Source organism: Mytilus californianus, unplaced genomic scaffold (assembly GCF_021869535.1).
Source record: "Mytilus californianus isolate M0D057914Y unplaced genomic scaffold, xbMytCali1.0.p SCAF_17, whole genome shotgun sequence".
Taxonomy (NCBI): domain Eukaryota; kingdom Metazoa; phylum Mollusca; class Bivalvia; order Mytilida; family Mytilidae; genus Mytilus; species Mytilus californianus.
The window spans coordinates 9,635,152-9,654,258 of record NW_026262659.1 but is presented as its reverse complement, the minus strand read 5'-3'; the positions used below and the strand labels follow the sequence as shown (position 1 = coordinate 9,654,258).

The 19,107-nt window shown below is 32.5% G+C and overlaps 2 protein-coding genes across 2 annotated transcripts in view; both read left to right on the top strand.

Annotated features, from left to right (window-relative positions):
* The window catches only part of LOC127726388 (allene oxide synthase-lipoxygenase protein-like), a 110,684-nt gene extending 101,200 nt beyond the window's left edge, over nt 1-9,484 (top strand). The window contains exons 11-17 of the mRNA XM_052233786.1: nt 139-231; nt 771-831; nt 1,591-1,699; nt 3,479-3,570; nt 3,900-4,073; nt 6,615-6,778; nt 7,672-9,484. Coding sequence (XP_052089746.1) covers nt 139-231; nt 771-831; nt 1,591-1,699; nt 3,479-3,570; nt 3,900-4,073; nt 6,615-6,778; nt 7,672-7,786 — 808 coding nt within the window. The 3' untranslated portion in view covers nt 7,787-9,484. The remainder of the gene's footprint in view (nt 1-138; nt 232-770; nt 832-1,590; nt 1,700-3,478; nt 3,571-3,899; nt 4,074-6,614; nt 6,779-7,671) is intronic.
* Nucleotides 9,485-15,448: 5,964 nt separating this feature from the next.
* The window catches only part of LOC127726391 (allene oxide synthase-lipoxygenase protein-like), a 40,845-nt gene continuing 37,186 nt past the window's right edge, over nt 15,449-19,107 (top strand). The window contains exon 1 of the mRNA XM_052233791.1: nt 15,449-15,576. The gene's annotated coding sequence lies outside the window, so the exon portion shown is untranslated. The remainder of the gene's footprint in view (nt 15,577-19,107) is intronic.

The window sequence follows — 19,107 nt, the reverse complement described above, 5'->3', positions numbered from 1 at the left end:
AGACTTGATAAGATAATTGTAAAATATGAGCAATATACGGAAATTATAGATTTTTTAAAGTTAAACGAGTAATTAAGTTGATACAAGAGTTTTTGATCAACAGAAATAAAACTGCAATCAACTCTCATTATGCTTCAGCCTGGCACTCAGGACGTTGATAGAATTTGGAGGCATTATAGATAAAACTTCAAATGCAGGAATCAATGGCCACTTTCATTTGATGGAAAAGAGGTGAGAATATTATTTTTAAAAATCGTTTTCATTTATACATGTGATATGAATAAAAGTAAAGTTGTATTACCAAAACACTAGATGACTCTTGTCGACACTAACACATCGCCTGCAGTATTCTATAGTGTGTTCTAAAAAAAACGAAACCTTAGTGGTACTTCCAACGAGGTTTTCCTTAAATATCTGCATAAAACATTCATACAACAGGAATCGTCATGAATTTTCCAAATAATTCGCCAAATTGGGCAACAAGAAAAACGCAAAGCGTTTACAGACTTAGAAAATAATCATAATATATTCATAGCTTTAAACAAGTAACTTGTGAGCACATATGGACAGGTTGTATTTTCCTTCATTTATATACATCTTACTTCTGTGAGAACTAGCTCATACAGCTCTTTTAACGAATCTCGCATCTCGACTGAAGTGCTAGTAAATAGCAAATGATTGCAAAATATAAATTAAAGTTATTCATTGGGTGGTGTGCAAAATTAAAATAATATTTCATTTTCTTAAGTTTATTTTTTTTTACATTTCAGTATGGATTGGTGGAGTTTGGATTTACACGGAACTCTTCCAGAGGAATTGAAGAGTCGAGGGGTATGTTGAATGATTTTTAAGGTTAAACTTTTGTTATCTCTAGTTTATAATTATAATATCTTCATATCGATACAACATGCGGATAGGTATGTACGCTTTGCACTATATGTTGATAGTCAAAAAGAAGGAAAAAGATACCATTGGCACTTACAATCAAGTTTCATTAAAGGAACAGAGAAAACGAAAACAGAAGAAGAGCTAAAACACATATATTATAAACTTATTAATATGATTTTCTCTACATAAAAAAAATCCGAAAAAGCTTTTGACATTTGATTTATGAATAAAAGGAACTGAAAACCAATAACTTAGAAAGGTAAGGATGTAAATACACAAGGAACAATGCTGACTTCTTTTAATGCTCTCACATATCAATCTATGGCAATGTTCGCCAATATAAATTTGTTGAGCGGATATCTCATTGACTTTAAGCTTACCTATCGATTATATTGGTTAACAAGTTTTACATATCTATCGGATTAAAAAAAAAAAGAGTTACACATTTTTACATGGTAAGTTTTCGATTATTCAAACTGATCAGACTGTATTAACTGTTGCTAATTTTATGTTTCACATTGGATGTTCTTTTTTTGTCTGTGCTGATTGACCCCTATCATACGTTTGAATTAACATGTGTTGAACCATTCTTGTTATTCTATCAGAGGCCGTTTAATATTACAGAAACGTGACCGCACACACAAGCATGTAGATGCTCGATCAGTTCGTAATACTATGGTTAATGAATGATTTATGTTACAGGTACTTGATCCATCTATACTGACCGGCGCCTATCATATGAGAGATGATGCCCTTTTGTTGTATGATGCCATCAAAACTTATGTAGAAAAATATGTTATGCTCTACTATTGTAAGCTATTCTTTCAGCAAAATTTAAGCATCATAATGATTTGAGACCCGGTTTCAGTATTGTTGTTTTTATGAAGATCTTCATAAAAACAACAATGCTGAAACCGGGTCTCAAATCATTAATTTACAACCGATTACTAGGCATGTGTTCTTTTTTGACATTTGGAGATTTCCCAATGTGTTTTTAGTATATATAAGCAAATCGATTATAACGTCAAGTATTCATTTTGTGTAAAAGCTTTAGAGGCAGAAAATCGTTATGCAACCCGATTATTATTTCGAATGAACATAATAACAAATCGATTAACATTCATGGGTTAAATTCATAAATGAGGTTGATCATGTCTTGTGAAGTGCACGAAACCAACTAGTGAAATATAAGTATTACTTTTTAGAGGGCTGAATCAGAACATTTGGTACAAACGTTTCAAACAAGTGCAACAATTTTGTGGATTTCAATAAACTCACTATTGCAGAAAGGGTATTTAGTTGAGACCATGCCTAGATACTCCGCTGAGTTTTTGCATATTTGGGTTTAAAATTAGATTTCATTTGAGTTTGGAACCTGGACTCAGACAGGTTTTGTACATGTTTTAATATGTTAAGGTTGAAATTGGTTTAAAGCAGTTTCAGTAGAGATAAGATTGCGTTAATGGTAAAAACAATAACAAGCCGAGAATACCAGGATACCAAGGAGACATTAAAAAGTCGACGAAAAGACAAAAAAGTCAACAAAACAATGCATATTAACTAATTTATAAAAGGCTGAGCAACACAATCCTCATCAAAACCGAGGGAGTACACTCATGTGTTCCGAAAGGGTAAGCAGATACTTCTGTACATGTGACACCCGATATGTTGCTCATGGTAAGTTCACATCAATGATTTGTCTCATTCCACACTTAAGTGTAGGTTTTACAGATAGTGTTTGTTGTAACACTCATGTTTGTATCATTATTTTTATTTTTTTTCAAATCCAAGGAAACTGGAACGAACCCGAGTTTATAAAGAAGTTTCTGATCGATCGGATACATGTTACAATAACCCATATTCTTAATTAAAGAATGATCATGCTGAAAAGTGCAATAAAGATATGCCTAAACTTAAAAATATACGTTACATATTGGAGAACTCTTTTGTATAATTTATATCTTCAGACTCAATTGATACCATTTCCGAGAAGCATTTGTAACATTTATGTTTAATCCACCTACATTGTAGCATGTTATGGAACATGTCAGCATCATTCTGTTTCCATTCAGCTATCAACCTTGATGTATACTCCTAATCTGATTATATTGATATTATTGTGGTTTTTTTTTTTAAATAATTAGTGTGATTTAATTGTCGCTGGTGTAATCTCAAAACGTGTGATATTCGGCAGCATTTATGATTTTAAGACAAAACTCCACAAAAGACAGTATTATGTCGTTTCTATTTGTTTCATCATGGTTTCATCAGGAAAATGATTCACCCCCAGCTTTCCTAGATTTACTTTTAGAGGTCATTTTACATTATAATTTAACTATTTTCCTTTTATTAGCCTAAAGTTGAGAAATAAGAACCACTGTCAAAATAACACTTCAAACAATTAGATATCAACACAGTAGTGCATTCATTTCATGACATTAAATTGGTGATTGGTGTTGTTGATACATATAAATATATTATTTGCTTTGTTTAACTATGATTTATCTTTGAATAAAAATATCAATGTTTACGAATGTAGATTCTACTTACATAGTTCAATTAACGTATCATATAATAATTTACTAAACAGCCACAGAAGGTTCAATGACCGCTGATTATGAGCTCCAGAACTGGGGAGCAGAACTTGTAAAGTCCCGAACAGAAGGCGGAGTGGGAATTCGGGTTTGTAAATAATCGATCAATAACATTGATATACTACAAATACTACTGGAGTAGAAAACAATAATTGACGAATGAATGAATGACAAAAGACACCAAGAAAAGAAAGCCATAATGCTAGAAATATTGTTGATTTTTATAATTTAGTATCTTTTGATATGAGCAGACAAAATATTTTTGGAAACTTTGCATGAATTTATACACGAGGATGTTTCCCTACGAAAAATATTTCAGCAGGCAAAAGTTTCTGTTTTCAATTTCGGTAATTTTATGACGTTTTTTCATTTGAAAGCATTTGATGTTGCGTTTAATGAATATATTAATTTTTGCAGGGAGTCCCAAATAAAGGTAAATTCGTAACCACAGACCAACTCAATTTAACGTTGACAGCCATTATCTACATTTGTAGTGTTGGTCATGCCTCAGCCAACTTTCAGCAGTACGATGAATATGGTTCTCCATTTAATTATCCATATGCTTTGTCTGGAGATCCTCCTAAAGATAAGGCAAGTACAGTTCATGGTCAGAGATGTTACAGAATTTGACTGCAAGCATTATTTTGTATTGTAGAAATTATATTCGTCACATTTAAGGCTGATTTTAATTAGCATTATTTCTGTATTTCTCAGTTAAGAGTCCTTTCCGTATTGGCTTACTATTGTTGTTTTTTTTTTATATTCTTGTTTTAATAAAGAAAAAAAGGTTTTGAGAACGCGTGAGTGGCACATCAATAGAAAAATAGAAAAAAGACTTTTACACTTTAAGTTTTCCACCTTATCGAGATAAAGGAGCAGAGGTCTTAGTTCCGAAGTTTGGAAGATGTTGCTTAAAGTTTGGTTAATATTTAGCAGTTTTCCCCTTTTAAATCTGACACAGCTTAACCGAACTTTTTTCTTCGCACGAATTATTTATCCAAAAACTGTTTTAATTGATATCACTACCTGTTCGCATCCGTATACGATACCGCCAAATTGATAGTTAAACTCCCAGGGTGTCAGGAATAATTAATCAAAGCAATATACAGACACTATATCTCAATTAGCTCCTTTTACTTATTCGGCATAAGAGAAATGTAATTGTAACTTAAAAAACGTAAGTCATAGAAACGCAAGGTTTTTTTTTTTATTTGAGGTCCTTGGTACAAAAAAATAAAAAAGAATGGTACAAGTCAAGATCTTGTTCTAGATTTGGACTTTCCCTTATCCACATGCCTCAGAAACCAAAAAGAATTTAGACAAAATGATTATTTTAATAATAAGTTGCGATATGTTGTAACTGAAAAAGTGTTTGTCGAAAGGGTACAATGTCATTTGATAGAAGTTTTCAACCCTGGAAAGATTAAAATCAGATGCATGATGATATAACTATATAATTATACATTGTAGAAACTTAATATATTTTGAAGTATAATCAAATTTCAATAACTTCATACTGGTACCTGATTTATAATAAGCCATAAAGGTCTGTCGCATTAAGTTTGAAAACATATGACCTGGTAAAGGTCGACCGGAAATGATCTTATGTAACTTGGAAGTAGCATTGTTTGCACTTATTTCATATACAATTACCTAGAACCATATGTTTTTGGAACCTGTTTGAATAAGCTTTTCATTTGAATTCGGATGTGACATTTTGTAAACTGAGAGAAGTACATCATCAATCTAAAGTACATTCGAAACATTTTCTGAATCAGTATGAAGTAAGCTCTCAATTGACAATGGAATTGACTTTGAGTAAACTTGAAGGCACAAATTATATCCTTAATCTATTACAAAAGTACAATAAACTATGTATTTTTAAAATCATCGATAGATAAACTATATTGCGACACACGAAGTGTTATTTTACAGGAATTTTTCTTATCAAAAGTGAATTACAAATAGATGGAAAGACATTCATTTTTTCTCTGAACAGTTTGTTGGTTTTACAAGGTCTTTCTACCTTTCCGATGACAAAACTGTTTGACTTTGGTTTGATAATTATCTCAATCACCGTGGAAAGGCCTTTAGAAATTGTTCTGATTTTTTACGCCATTGTTGTGGCGCCTTGTTCTAATTTGATCAAAGCGATCCTTTGCTATTTTATCAACCCACATGTTGGTCTTGATCATTATCCGTAAGCAAAAAAAAAGACGTAGGGTATCTTGATTAGAAATCCTTAAGCCATAACTTGAAAATTGGGGTCATGGTTAAATATCTTGTTCTAAACTTTTACATTTGATCGGGTTAGCGTCTCGTCTTGGATTATGAAAGATATACTTTAAAGGAATAATCCGAAATGTTTGGGTTCGAACGAGAGAGATACGAAACATTCAGTCCGAAGTGGTCCAATGACTTCTTACATGAGTTATTGCCCGTGAAATATTTCCGTTTCCGGACAGGTACATCAAATAGCAATTGGGTCTTTTTGAAAAATGATTGGAGTCATGTACCCTGAACAGGTAAGAAAATTATATGTTTGGAATCATTGTGAAGTAAGCTATCATTTGATTAAACCGGAAGAAGCCGATAGCTGATTATCTGACTTTTCATCAGACAGATTATATCAATTAAATATTTTCAAACTAGTGTCAGCTAAGCTTTTGCCTGATGCTTAAGGTGACAATTTAAACCGCAAATATTTTTCTCAACTATTTCATAAAATTCAGGTACTTTTTTTATTTTCATTTGACACTTTCAGTGTCGTTTCCCTTTTAAATTAATATTAAGAATTTTCGACATTCTTTCTCGCTGATTGGCTTTATTTGTCATTCGACATTCTTTCTTGCTGATTGGCTTTATTTGTCATTCCACATTCTTTCTTACTGATTGGTTTTATTTGTCATTCGACATTCTTTCTTGCTGATTGGCTTTATTTGTCATTCGGCATTCTTTCTTGCTGATTGGCTTTATTTGTCATTCGACATTCTTTCTTGCTGATTGACTTTATTTGTCATTCGATATTCTTTCTTGCTGATTGGCTTTATTTGTCATTCGACATTCTTTCCTGCTGATTGGCTTTATTTGTCATTCCACATTCTGGAATTTAACTTTATATAGTTTTTGCAGAGTCCAGTCACTGAAGATTGTATCCTTCAGACTATTGCAAAAAGACCACAACTTTTAGAATTAATGGCGATCACAAAAGTTCTTAGTCAAAAAGCAACACAAAGTCTTGGTGATTTTGAGAGACAGATGATTGTGGATCCACCAGCAGTAGAAATTGTTAAAGAGTAAGCATTCATTTACTGTAGGTTTTAATCTTGAATCAAACAGATATACAAAAAAGACAGCTACTTAATTAGGGGTAGATGATCAATGATGAAACCATTACAAATGAACAGCTCGGTTTCTGTTTTTTGTCGTATGAACTTATTCTCGGTTTCTAGTTAACAAAGGTATTTTTAGATAACTACAAAAGAGGGGCGAAAGATACTAAAGGGACATTCAAACTCATAAGTCGAAAATAAACTGACAACACCATGGCTAAAAAAGAAAGGACCAAACACAAACAATAGCATGCAAAACATAAGATAGAAAACTAATGACCGAGCATCACGAACCCCACCAAAAACTGGGGGTGATCTCAGGTACTCCGGAAGGGTAAGCAGATCCTGTTCAACATGTGGCACCCGTCGTGTTGCTCACGTAGAAACACATCGGACAATAAGTCTCATTCGGTAGGTCACATTCGGGGAAAAGGGGACGGGATTGTGGTAACGACAATTGGAAGATATCCGTCGTCATCTGGGAAACCTTAGAATGACAAATAACCAAGATATCCTTATTCAATTGCTGAATATTAAATTGGTACTGGCGCTGATATATTTCTATAAGAAGAATAAGAATGACAACTAGAATAGTTTTTTCATGGCGTTGTCAGCTTATATTCAACTTATGAGTTTGAATGGTCCTTTGGTATCTTTAGTCTCTCTGTTATGCTTAAACGTTATGGCTTTCTTGTCGAAGTGCAAACAAAATGTATATCTGTAAGAGAAATCAAGTTTACGGTGCCATACCGTCTTTTGTACTTATAATTCGTAAACAAGTCCACAATTTTATGTCTATATACCTATTCCCATTATGGTCATATTCATTGCATTGTTGTTTTATCTTCTTATTGCAGATTTCAACAGAAATTACGGGATGTTGGTAAAATAATTGACAAAAGAAACAAACAAAGGGAACATCCATATGATTGGCTTCATCCAAAGGCAATACCTAATGCCATCAGCATTTAGACACTTCATCTGTTTTATAGACATAATGGTTTCTGTTTACTTACAATTTTCTTGCAATGCTGAGAGATTTCTTTTTAATCTACAATCTTTTCTGATTTCTTAAAAAAAAATTAAAAAAATGTATGTGCCTGTCGTAAATTGAGGACATTAAACCTAAGCGTCTACTGGGATTGTGGTAGGTAGATAAACTTGTTATATTTATATTATTGTGGTATGTGCTTTATGCAAACGGCTTCCACAATCCTTAATTGAGGGAGGCACTGGGATAGAAAAAACAAATTGTAAATGATAAGGAGCCATGTTGGTTAATATGTGTTTAGATTTTTATCAAATATCTTGAACAGTTCAATGGTGGACGTCCCATCCTAAAAAAAAATAGAATATACAGATATATATATATTGTGAATAAAATTTAATTAGCAACTATAAAAATCACTGGAAATTAATTTCTAGCTTACACTACTACTGGGGATTGATGCAAAATTGTATTCGATGTTTATCTGCCCTTCAACTCGAAAATGACATGTAGTTTCAAAGGAGTTTTATCGTTGTGATAAAAAGGAAACATTTTCTAATACCAATTATGAAGGTAATTAATACTATTCTTCCATTCCCAAGAACTGGAAAAAGATCGGTTAATTGATTGCAATGGTTGCATGTTGAATGCGTGTAAGATCCAGGGACAAATATTTGAAGGATGATCAATTCACGGAGATAGGCCTTTATAGAATGAAGAAAATTACTAAACATCCAGTGACATATATTTTTTAGAATATTATTAATTTCGACACGATAAAAACCGGTATCCAACCAAAATAACAGTAGGAAAATTTATAGTCATTTCTATTACATTTTGTTTTATTCTTTCATTAAGTGGAGGTAATTAAACGACTAAAATTCCAGTGACAATTTTTTTGGAATATTTATATTGTCACGATAAAAACAAGTATCCACCAATTTATCAATATCGCCTCTTTGTTTATAGACCACGTTATTCCTTTTTGTAGCTCTCCTTGGGCATTCATTTGTTTCAAGTACAATGTATAGGGAACCATTTTTAATTTAGGGTTAGGTTTACAAGTTTGGCTATTGTTAGTGTAAGCCCCCTCACTTCCCCCCCCTTTTTTTCTCGATTTGTTTTTGATATATTGTTGTGTATGCTTTTTGTGTGCATTTATTAGGACATTTTATGGTCATTGATTTCATAGCTAGACAGTGAAATAACAACTTTTGAGATGGAAGTTAGAGCACTGGTCTAAGCTCCTCCCATTCTTTGCTTTTCCTATGACAAGCGACACACGGCGGGACTGGAGAGTGCAATAACTAAAAAATCATTCAGTTAACGCACTCCTCTAAAAATAACCGAAGTTAACTTACTCGAAGATCAAAGGAAAAACTAACATTCATGTTACAATTTGTGTATAGAAACTGTCCAAATTTATTCGCAGTTGTTGTCATTTAAACCATAGCTATGCTCTAACAGAGTAATATAACACTTTAGTCCAGATATTATATTCAGAAGTTGTCTCTCTTCCAGTGGTTACCCTTTGTATATTTGTATGTATAGTCTGTCAACAATTATACGACCATAACTGTTAATTAATTCCACTTTTATATACTATTTTATTTTCCAGTTTTATAATTTCAACTATTAGAATTGAGTTTGTTTTTTTTTTAATAAAGAATGTGTTTGTTTGATTGTTTGTTTCAGTGTATGGCTGCTATGTTTGAAACTTTCATGTGTCTATGCGGTCGTCAGCTTCATATAAGAAATCTGCTTGTTTGATTCGATTATGTATACAATTTATCTAAAATATACTGATAAAATAATTTTTTATTAACCTTCTATGAAAACACAATTGGAAACACATAATTTGTCATTGGTTGATGTCTGCCGTCTGTTTATCGTACACTTTATTGTTATATTATAGACGTTGGTTTTCTCTACCTAAGTATTTCACAGTGTGTGCATCGCAACATTTTATAAGGGGAGTATTGAACATTTACCGAAGTAATTAGGGAGACCTGTAGTTGTTAAAATTCTTGCATGTTTTTTCTTGGATAGGAATCAAACGTAACCTTCTTTTTTGTATTTTATAATATGAGCTGCGTCAGATAGAAATCGACCTTATGCAAATGAATATCAATATATCTGGCAAATTATTTCAGGTTGTAAAATCTCTATGCAAAGTCTGTAACTGTTTGAAAATTGAGTTGAATGACCCTTCAAAACTTACCAACATGTATCTTTTATTTCGCATTTGAATGTTCCAAAATCAAACAAAGTCTTATACATGTACATGTATACGTGCACTTGCATAAGGTTGATTTTTATCCGACGCAGCTCATAAGATAAACTGTGAAATAGATTGTTAATAAAACTTTTCTATAAATTTGATGGTTGTAGTCGTATTTTATGGAAATCGTATTCCTGATCATTTTTGGCGTTTTCGGTATACATCATGTATCACAATTTTCAAGATAATAAGCAAAAACGTAAGATAGTTTTCTTAAAAATAAAAGAAAGTAGGGAAAAAACTCCTTAGAGGAGTCAATTTTTCTTTCATTTAGTAAATATTTTTGTAAGGCATATATATTGATGTCCATTTTTGTTGGTTGTTGGTAGTGGTTGCATGTATATTACAGTTTCAAATTAGTCAGGGAAAATGCTAAAATTTGGCAAAATCGTAGCTCAAGGGGTATTACTTCTATACCAAGATAATACATGGTCCAGTCATATTATATGATACTTTTAAAGATAATTGGTGAGAACCTATAATCGGTCAAAAATTGATTTCAGTGGAAATTATTGCTTTAAAGAGGCATCTGATAGTTTTGGTAGAAGTAGAAAGTAAGTAGATCTTTGCATCGGAAATAAATACATTTATTCTAAAACCAGTAGTAAGCATGATACGGGTTATGTTCTTCTCATATATTTTATGATGGTATGATACTAAACCCCTAAAATTGTGCTTGATTTTCATATGATGAAGACATAATCTTTCAATCAGTTTAATTGAGGTCTGGAGCTGTCATGTCAGTAACTACTAGTAGTCCTTTGTTAATTTATGTATCATTGTCATTTTGCTTAGTGTCTTTTGTTACCTATTCAGACATCGGACTCGGACTTCTTTTAAACTGAGTTTTACTGTGCGTATTTGCTGTGTATTTGTTTATTCTACATTGGCTAGATGTATAGGGGGAGGGTTGAGATCTCACAAAACATGTTTTTCATGGATGGAGAGTTGTCTCATTGGCACTCATACCACATCTTCTTATATCTATTAACCCCGCCGCATTTTTGCGCCTGTCCTAAGTCAGGAGCCTCTGGCCTTTGTTAGTCTTGTATGTTTTTTAATTTTAGTTCATTTGTATGTTTTGGTGGCCTTCAGCTGTTTTCTGCTCTTTGGTCGGGTTGTTGTCTCTTTGACACATTCCCCATTTCCGTTCTCAATTTTACTTAATATTCTGAACATTTATGCCACATCAGATTTTCTCTTGTGTTAGTTTTCATGTTATTACACGGTCACGTGCAGTTAACACTTATTCTCAATTTTAGCAATGACAACTATGCTTTTAAGTTGAATTGGCGGGAACAACAAAAATAAACTTTATACAAAATATACTAATGATCATTCAGGTCAACACCAGTTGAACTGAGTCCAATGGTTTCAGAGGAGAGTATTTTTGTTAAAAATTTAATATGATTGCCAACGACAAATGTTAATTAATGACAATGCTTCGTATTACCCACTTGGTTTGGTATTGTAAATAGGATGACGCCGAGATCTCAAAAGCTAGTTTATCCACGCCAAGTGCACGTCTTCGAGTTCATGTTTCTAAGAACGATTATTGTTTTATACAACCGTTTTTAGCAGAGTGGTCGAACGCGATAAAACATATACTTCAGGCATATGTTGAAGATTTCATATGAATTTGGGAGTGTTGGTACCGATATCACAATGCACTACGCGTGTCAATTCTACTTCACGACAATAAGCCAAAATTATTTTAAAAACATTTAAAACGCGTAATAAATACTTCTCAAATGGCTTAGCGAGCATATAAAAGTACTTTTCAGATGACTATGCGGACGTGTAATAATACTTTTCAGATGACTAAGCGGACGTGTAATAATATTTTTCAGATGACTAAGCGGACGTGTAATAATAAATCTCAGATGAATAAGCGAACGTGTAATAATACCTCTCAGATTACTAAGCGGGCATGTAATAATACATCTCAGATGGCTAAGCCGGCATGTAATAATACTTTTCAGATTGCTAAGCGAATGTGTATTTTTATACATCTCAGATGGCTTAGCGGGCGTGTAATAATACTTTTCAGATGACTTAGCGGACGTGCAATAATGCATCTCAGATGGCTAAGCGTACTTGTTAAAATAAATCTCAGATGACTAAGCGGACGTGTAATAATACATCTCAGATGACTAAGCGGACGTGTAATTATACATCTCAGATGGCTTAGCGAGCATGAAATAATTCTTTTCAGATGACTAAGCGGACGTGTAATAATACTTTTGAAATGACTTAGCGGACGTGTAATAAAACATCTCAGTTGACTAAGCAGACATGTTATAAAACATTTCAGATGACTTAGCGGACGTGCAATAATACTTCTCAGATGGTTTAGCAGGCATGTAATAATACTTTTTAGATGACTAAGCGGACGTGTAATGATACTTTTCAGATGACTAAGCGGACGTGTAATAATACATCTCAGATTGCTAAGCGGACGTGTAATAATACTTCTCAGATGGCTGAGCCGGCATGTAATAAAGAAAAGAAGTTAGCAGTATCCTTTAATTTCTCTTTCCGCTATATATATGATGTTCTCTCACTAAATAATTCAAAATTTGGAACCGGAACGCATCTATCCTGTCGAACTTGGGATAAAGGATTTAGCAGATACAGTTAAGTCTACCTAATATCTTGACTTGCATCTACAAATTGATAATGAGGGTCGGTTGAAAACAAAACTTTTCGACAAAAGAGATGATTTCAGCTTCCCAATTGTGAACTTTCCATTTCTATGTAGCAACATTCCAGCAGCGCCTGTATACGGAGTATATATCTCTCCATACGATATTCCAGGGCTTGTATTTCATTCATGATTTCATTGATAGAAGGTTGCTGCTCACAACGAAGCTATTAAACCAAGAGTTCCAAGTGGTGAAGTTGAAATCGTCACTTCGTAAATTTTACGGACGCCATCACGAGTTGGTTAACCGTTATGGAATATCTGTTTCACAGATGACAACGGATATGTTCCAATTGTCGTAACAACAATTCCGTCCCCTTTGAACCGAATGTGACGTACCGAATTAGACTCATCACCAGGTTTGTACTAACATGAGTAATAGGACGGGTGCCACATGTGGAGTAGGATCTGCTTACCCTTCCGGAGCACCTGAGATCCCCCCCAGTTTTTAGTGTTGTTCGTGTTGTTCAGTCTTTTGAGTCTATGTTGTGTTTTGTATACTGTTGTTTGTCTGTTTGTCTTTTTCTTTTTTAGACATGGCGTTGTCAGTTCATGTTCGAATTATAAGGTTGAATGTCCCTTTGAAACATATCACAGACTTCATAACGAATGAATAAGTTCAACCCGAACTTATCAAGTCATCTTCAGGTTTGCTGGTGAAAGAAAGAAAACACTTGTTTCTATCACGCAAAATACGCAAATACAACCCGATAAATTGATCATCTCAGAGTGGACGTGTAATAATACATCTCAAATGGCTACGCGGACGTGTAATAATACATCTTAGATGGTTAAGCGGACGTGTCATAATACATCTCAGATGTCTTAGCGGATGTGCAATAATAAATCTCAGATGCGCATGTCTAATAATACTTATCGTGCTTCCCTATGACGATATCACCCTGTCCAGTAGCTCTGCATTTTTTGTATCACGGCATAGAACATAAGCAGAACTTATAAGTGACGTCACAATGCTTGAGGAGAAATTTTTAATATTTTTCGTCATAGGTAAAAATGTATTTACACGAGGGGAAAAAGACCAGAAATAGCATGATAAACGGCTGATCTTCAGATTTTCTGTGTCCGGTATCGAAAAAAATATCAACCGCTTCACACAATGTGAAGCTCTTTTTATCCTCGCTGCGCTCACTCACCAATACACAAATATACATTGTTTATAATAGAATAAACAATTCACAATGCATTGACTCGTTATAATGTATCGGAACTTCGTGACTAGACCCCATTTAATTAACCATCGATATTACTTTCGAAGACTGTCGATAGTCATTCGACCCGATATAAACATAAAGATAATTAAAACCAAATATCGAGAAGAATCCAAGGAAGGAGGATCTAATTTATTTTCTAATTATATAATTTCTTTGATATCTTCGGCCTTTTTAACTAAAATTTGACTCAGCAATCGCCAGTTGATTCCGTTCGATTAAGAGTCACTGTTAAACAAACATTCATAGATCGTTTTATCTAAAAATGGTGTAGTCGAACAGACAATTCACTGAGAGGAAAGTTTATAGTCCGTTTAAATTGGAATATAATCTAGAAAACAACCTTATGAAAGTATCTACAGAAGAACGACCAGTTACTATCAAATTAAGGTGTTGTAATTTGAAAATACCTATAGAAAATGAGATGGAGAAATATTCCTAACGAAGAAAAAATATGCCGCTGATATCAGATTGGTATTGGTACTGAATATCACTATCTTTTTGGGTGTAAGTTTCCGGAAACCGTAGACATATGAAATAATTATATTTCTGTTTATTATGCTCTATATAAAAAAAAAATGTATGCTTATTAACACTTTGTAATGCTAAAGTTTAGAAAAATATATCATTGTTAATTAGTAAACTCATGACAATTTTGCGAATTGTCTCTCTGATAATCTATTCTTTTTCATATCCATCATTGAATTGAACCGTTTGTATATATTTTAATATGATATTCCTCTTGTTACACATATGTAATGTGTTTAAGGATGTTCTCTACTCTATTTCAAAATAACAATCTTTTTAAAAGACTGTTATAAATTGATAGTCTATAAATGAAGGAACTAAAAAACCAGAAAAAAATGAAGGGTCCGTGTGCTTTTTTCGAGATATAAGCCATTGAAAATTTGGCGGGAAATGATTTTCTCTAGATTTTTCATACATTTAACATTAGCACCTTTTTTCTTTCAAAAACAATGAAAAAATAACAAGGATTTTCAAAGATTTTCAAATATAGCTTTTTAAACTATATGTAACAAAATTATGAAAAGAAAAGTAGGTGTTCGCGGGCATAAATTTTTAATGGCACTATACGGATAAGTCCAGAGGATATCGAATATCTGGCAAAAAATCAAAAACAAGAGGAGCGAACATCCTTAAGTGATCAAATAACGTTTAAAATTTTTCGGAAAATTACAGAAACTGCACTTGATAGTTTTCAAACATGTGCATATTCTTAAATATTACCAAGAATTTTAACGAATGTCATACTTTAAGTAGTAAATGCAATATAGTCGTAAAGGAAATCTAGGCTATTGACCAAATTACGCATTAAAATAATAGATATTACCACATCAAGTACTTACTTCTTGACTGATATAAATAGGGGTACACCTCAATTCTATTTAAGGAGTTCTGTATTACGATTTTCTACAAACTCTTTTGTTTTATTACCAATATTCAAATTCAATTGTAAATCATAAAGACTTATGCTGTATCACCGACCCGGTTCTATTAATTGTAGCAGCAGTAAAATTGGATATTTCAGTACCTCTGCATGTAAGTAATTAGACTGATTTAAAAAACAACTCGTTTTCAAATTAGGATCAGGAGATCTGAGTACGCTTTATTTTGTTTGAAAACTGAAACTTAGGAAAGACAAAGACAGGTTAATCAATAATGCATGTTGATTCATTATTTTCTTTTTGCCCTGAGAATTATCTGAATTGAAAATGTATGCTTAGAGAATTCAATGATAGGATCATAAAGGTTCGCTTAAAATAATGATACTCAATTGTTTTTAAAGACACGCACAGATATAAGTATACCCTTTAATACTATTGAAACGTTTGGAAACCTTTCTAGACATAAATTGAATAGAAATAAAACAGAAGGTTTGTGGCTCGAGAAACTTAAAACTTCAAAAGATCAATTTGAAAATTTTACGTTGAGTTCTGATTTCTTGAAAACTGTACGAGAAGTTAACCGAACAAACTATGTACCCTGTGTGCATAATTTTGTAAAACTGACAAAGGTCATCATTCTGTTATTTGTCGAAAATTAAAAAATCCTTTGAATATTCACACATTTACTGTTCTAATACCACGCAATACATATCAGATCTTGCCTGAAAATTGAGAACGTGGGATTGAGACGGACACACTATGCAACATATGTGGGTTCGTAGGACGGATGGATTAATGTATAGATGGACAGATTGATAGACGTACAAGTGTTAAACAAATTATTCAAAACGTAAAAATTATGTGTGTTTCATTTCTTTACCAGGAATTCTAAATATATCAATACTTCCGTAACTTTAATCATGCCACCTATTTTCACAGAATCGAATTACAACATATTTGATTAAGAATGTTAAAAATACATTCCGTGTTTTTTTTTTAAATGTGATTCTGTATAAACAGGACATCCTATTAGTATGTCATAACAATACAAGTGTAGATTTACATTGATAACTCCAGTATACACCTACTCTATTATACACTTTTTATTACCTATATATTCAGTATGTTACACATATATCATTATAACCCAGTACCAGGACCTCGTGACAGCGTATGGCTATTATCATATACCTGGAACGTAGTACCGGGAACCAGGATACCCGGATGTAAGCGTTAAAACTGGTAGCAAGTATCAAACTACTCTAATTTTGAAATTTTGAATTTTCAAAACTAAAAAAACAAATCCACGCTGTTTGTCTTTTGTTTGTCTGTTAGTCTTTTTCCTTTTTTAGCCATGGCGTTGTCAGTTTATTTTCGACTTATGAGTTTGAATGTCCCTCTGGTATCTTTGCATCTCTTTTATTATTGTATGATTTATATAGGTAAAAGCAAAAAATCAATTTTACTTCATTCATCGAATCAATACTCTGATATTTTGTTTAGTTTAATTAATAATTAGAAATAAGAAGATGTGGTATGAGTGCCCATGAGACAACTCTCCATCCAAGTCACAATGTGTAAAAAGTAAACAATTATAGGTCAAAGTACAGCCTTCGACAAGGAGCCTTTGGCTCACACCGAACAACAAGCTATAAAGACCCCAAAATGACTAGTGTAAAACAAAACAGGAAAACCAACGGTATAATCTATTCAAAAATCGAGAAACGAGAAACACTTATGAACTACATCAACAAAAGACAACCATTGAACAACAGGTTCCTGACTTAGGACAGGTGCAAACAAATGCAGCGGGTTTAAACGTTTTAACAGGTGCCAACCATCACCCCACCTGAAGTAGTAGTGTAACATTACAACATAGAAAGACACACTATAAAATATCAATTGAAATCAATATAAATTTAGTATATAAAAATAAGAAGATGTGGTATGATTGCCAATGAGACAACTCTCCACACATAGTTCTCTTTTTTTCTCTTCTTCATGGATTATTTGTACAGGTTTCCAAGCAGGTAATTGAGTTCGGCTGATTTTTTGGTTTTTCAAGTGAATTGGTAAATCTTTTGTCGAACGAGACCATGTTTTACTCCTGTGAATATGATTCAAAATGTAAATAACCAGTCTGCTATTCTTGTAAGACACGACACCAATGATTGAAATAAATATATATAAGGTATATCATTCTGTATGATAAAGTTATTATAATTATACATTATTTTGTGTTATAAAAGTATAATTTCTCCATAAATAAAGAAAAAAACACTTTTTGAATTGCATGCGTCCGAAGCAGGTTTCTGAGTTTATCCTTTTTAGCATTGGTACGATCCAAGCCGAATGTTTAAAAGCCAGGGATGTATAATAACTGAAACGATTAAAGAGCTTTACGACCAAAAAGGACTTAAAATGTGTATCCTCACATTTACAAAGATACTTGTTAGTGAATGAAAACAAATACATTTTGAGAACAATTCAAATTTCGTATGAACAGATTATTCAGACTGTACTTAATTATAAAAATTCGAATGGAGTAAACGTGATCTATTAAAATCTGAAAATAATGAAAAAATCAACTGCATCAATTTACTTTTCTAATCACAAAGACAAAACATATACAAAACATTTGATTTAAACGACTATTATCTATACATGGCATACAAAAGTGTCGTTCATTTGTTTTGTGTCCAATTTATTAAGCATGCAGGTGTGTTTTGTTTTTTTTTTTGACAGAAAACACTGACAAAATGTTTTCGGTTTCTTTTTAGCTGGATGCTACATGCATTTTTTAAATGTTTCAAAAATGAAAAAGAAGCAAGAAAAACGCAAATGAAGTAGGATCCAATCTAGCAATAACAAGCTTTTCAAAACACTGTTATAATTTGATAGTATATAAATAAATGAACTTAAAAAGCAGAAAATTTTAAAAGGTCCGTGTCTCTCTTAACATTGGCACGTGTTTCCTTTCCAAAAATATAAAACAATAATGAGGATTTTATAAGATTTTAAAAGAAGGCTTTTTAAGAGTATATGTAATAAAATTATGAAAAGAGAAGTAAGGGTTAGCGCGCAAAATTTGTTTAAGTTGGTTGGGGTGTCTTCCTCCATCTTGGATTTTGAAGTAGCAGATAACAATTGGTCTAGATCTTTAATGATATGTGCAAATTTTGAGAGTAGTATGTAATTCATGTGTAAGACTTTTCATGTTAATATAGAAAATTATGTGTTTTATCATATTTACGGCTGTTTTTTTCTAAAAAAAACACATTAATTTTGTTTGATTCGTTTTTTTTTCAACTTTGCCACATAAGGGGAGCTACCTCAGATAGTAGGGGAGATAACTCAGATAAAGTTATTTTTATAATAGAAAGTGTTATGAATTTACCTATTTTAATATGTAGCAAGAAAACAAGTCCAGTGACACAATTTTTTTCTTTTTCTTATCAGAAAGCTTGTTATAAGAGCTATCGAGCTATCATCTCACATTTAATCTTAAAATTCTATGGTGTAGTTTTCTTTTTATCACACAAAATTGGATTTTCCATGCAAAATCTATACAAAATCTGACAATTTTGCACAACCTGTAGCGTGAAAAAAAGTCCGGTAACCTATACTTTTTATTATATTTTGGAAAAAAGCACGATAAAAACTACATTTTGACAAATGATTTTAC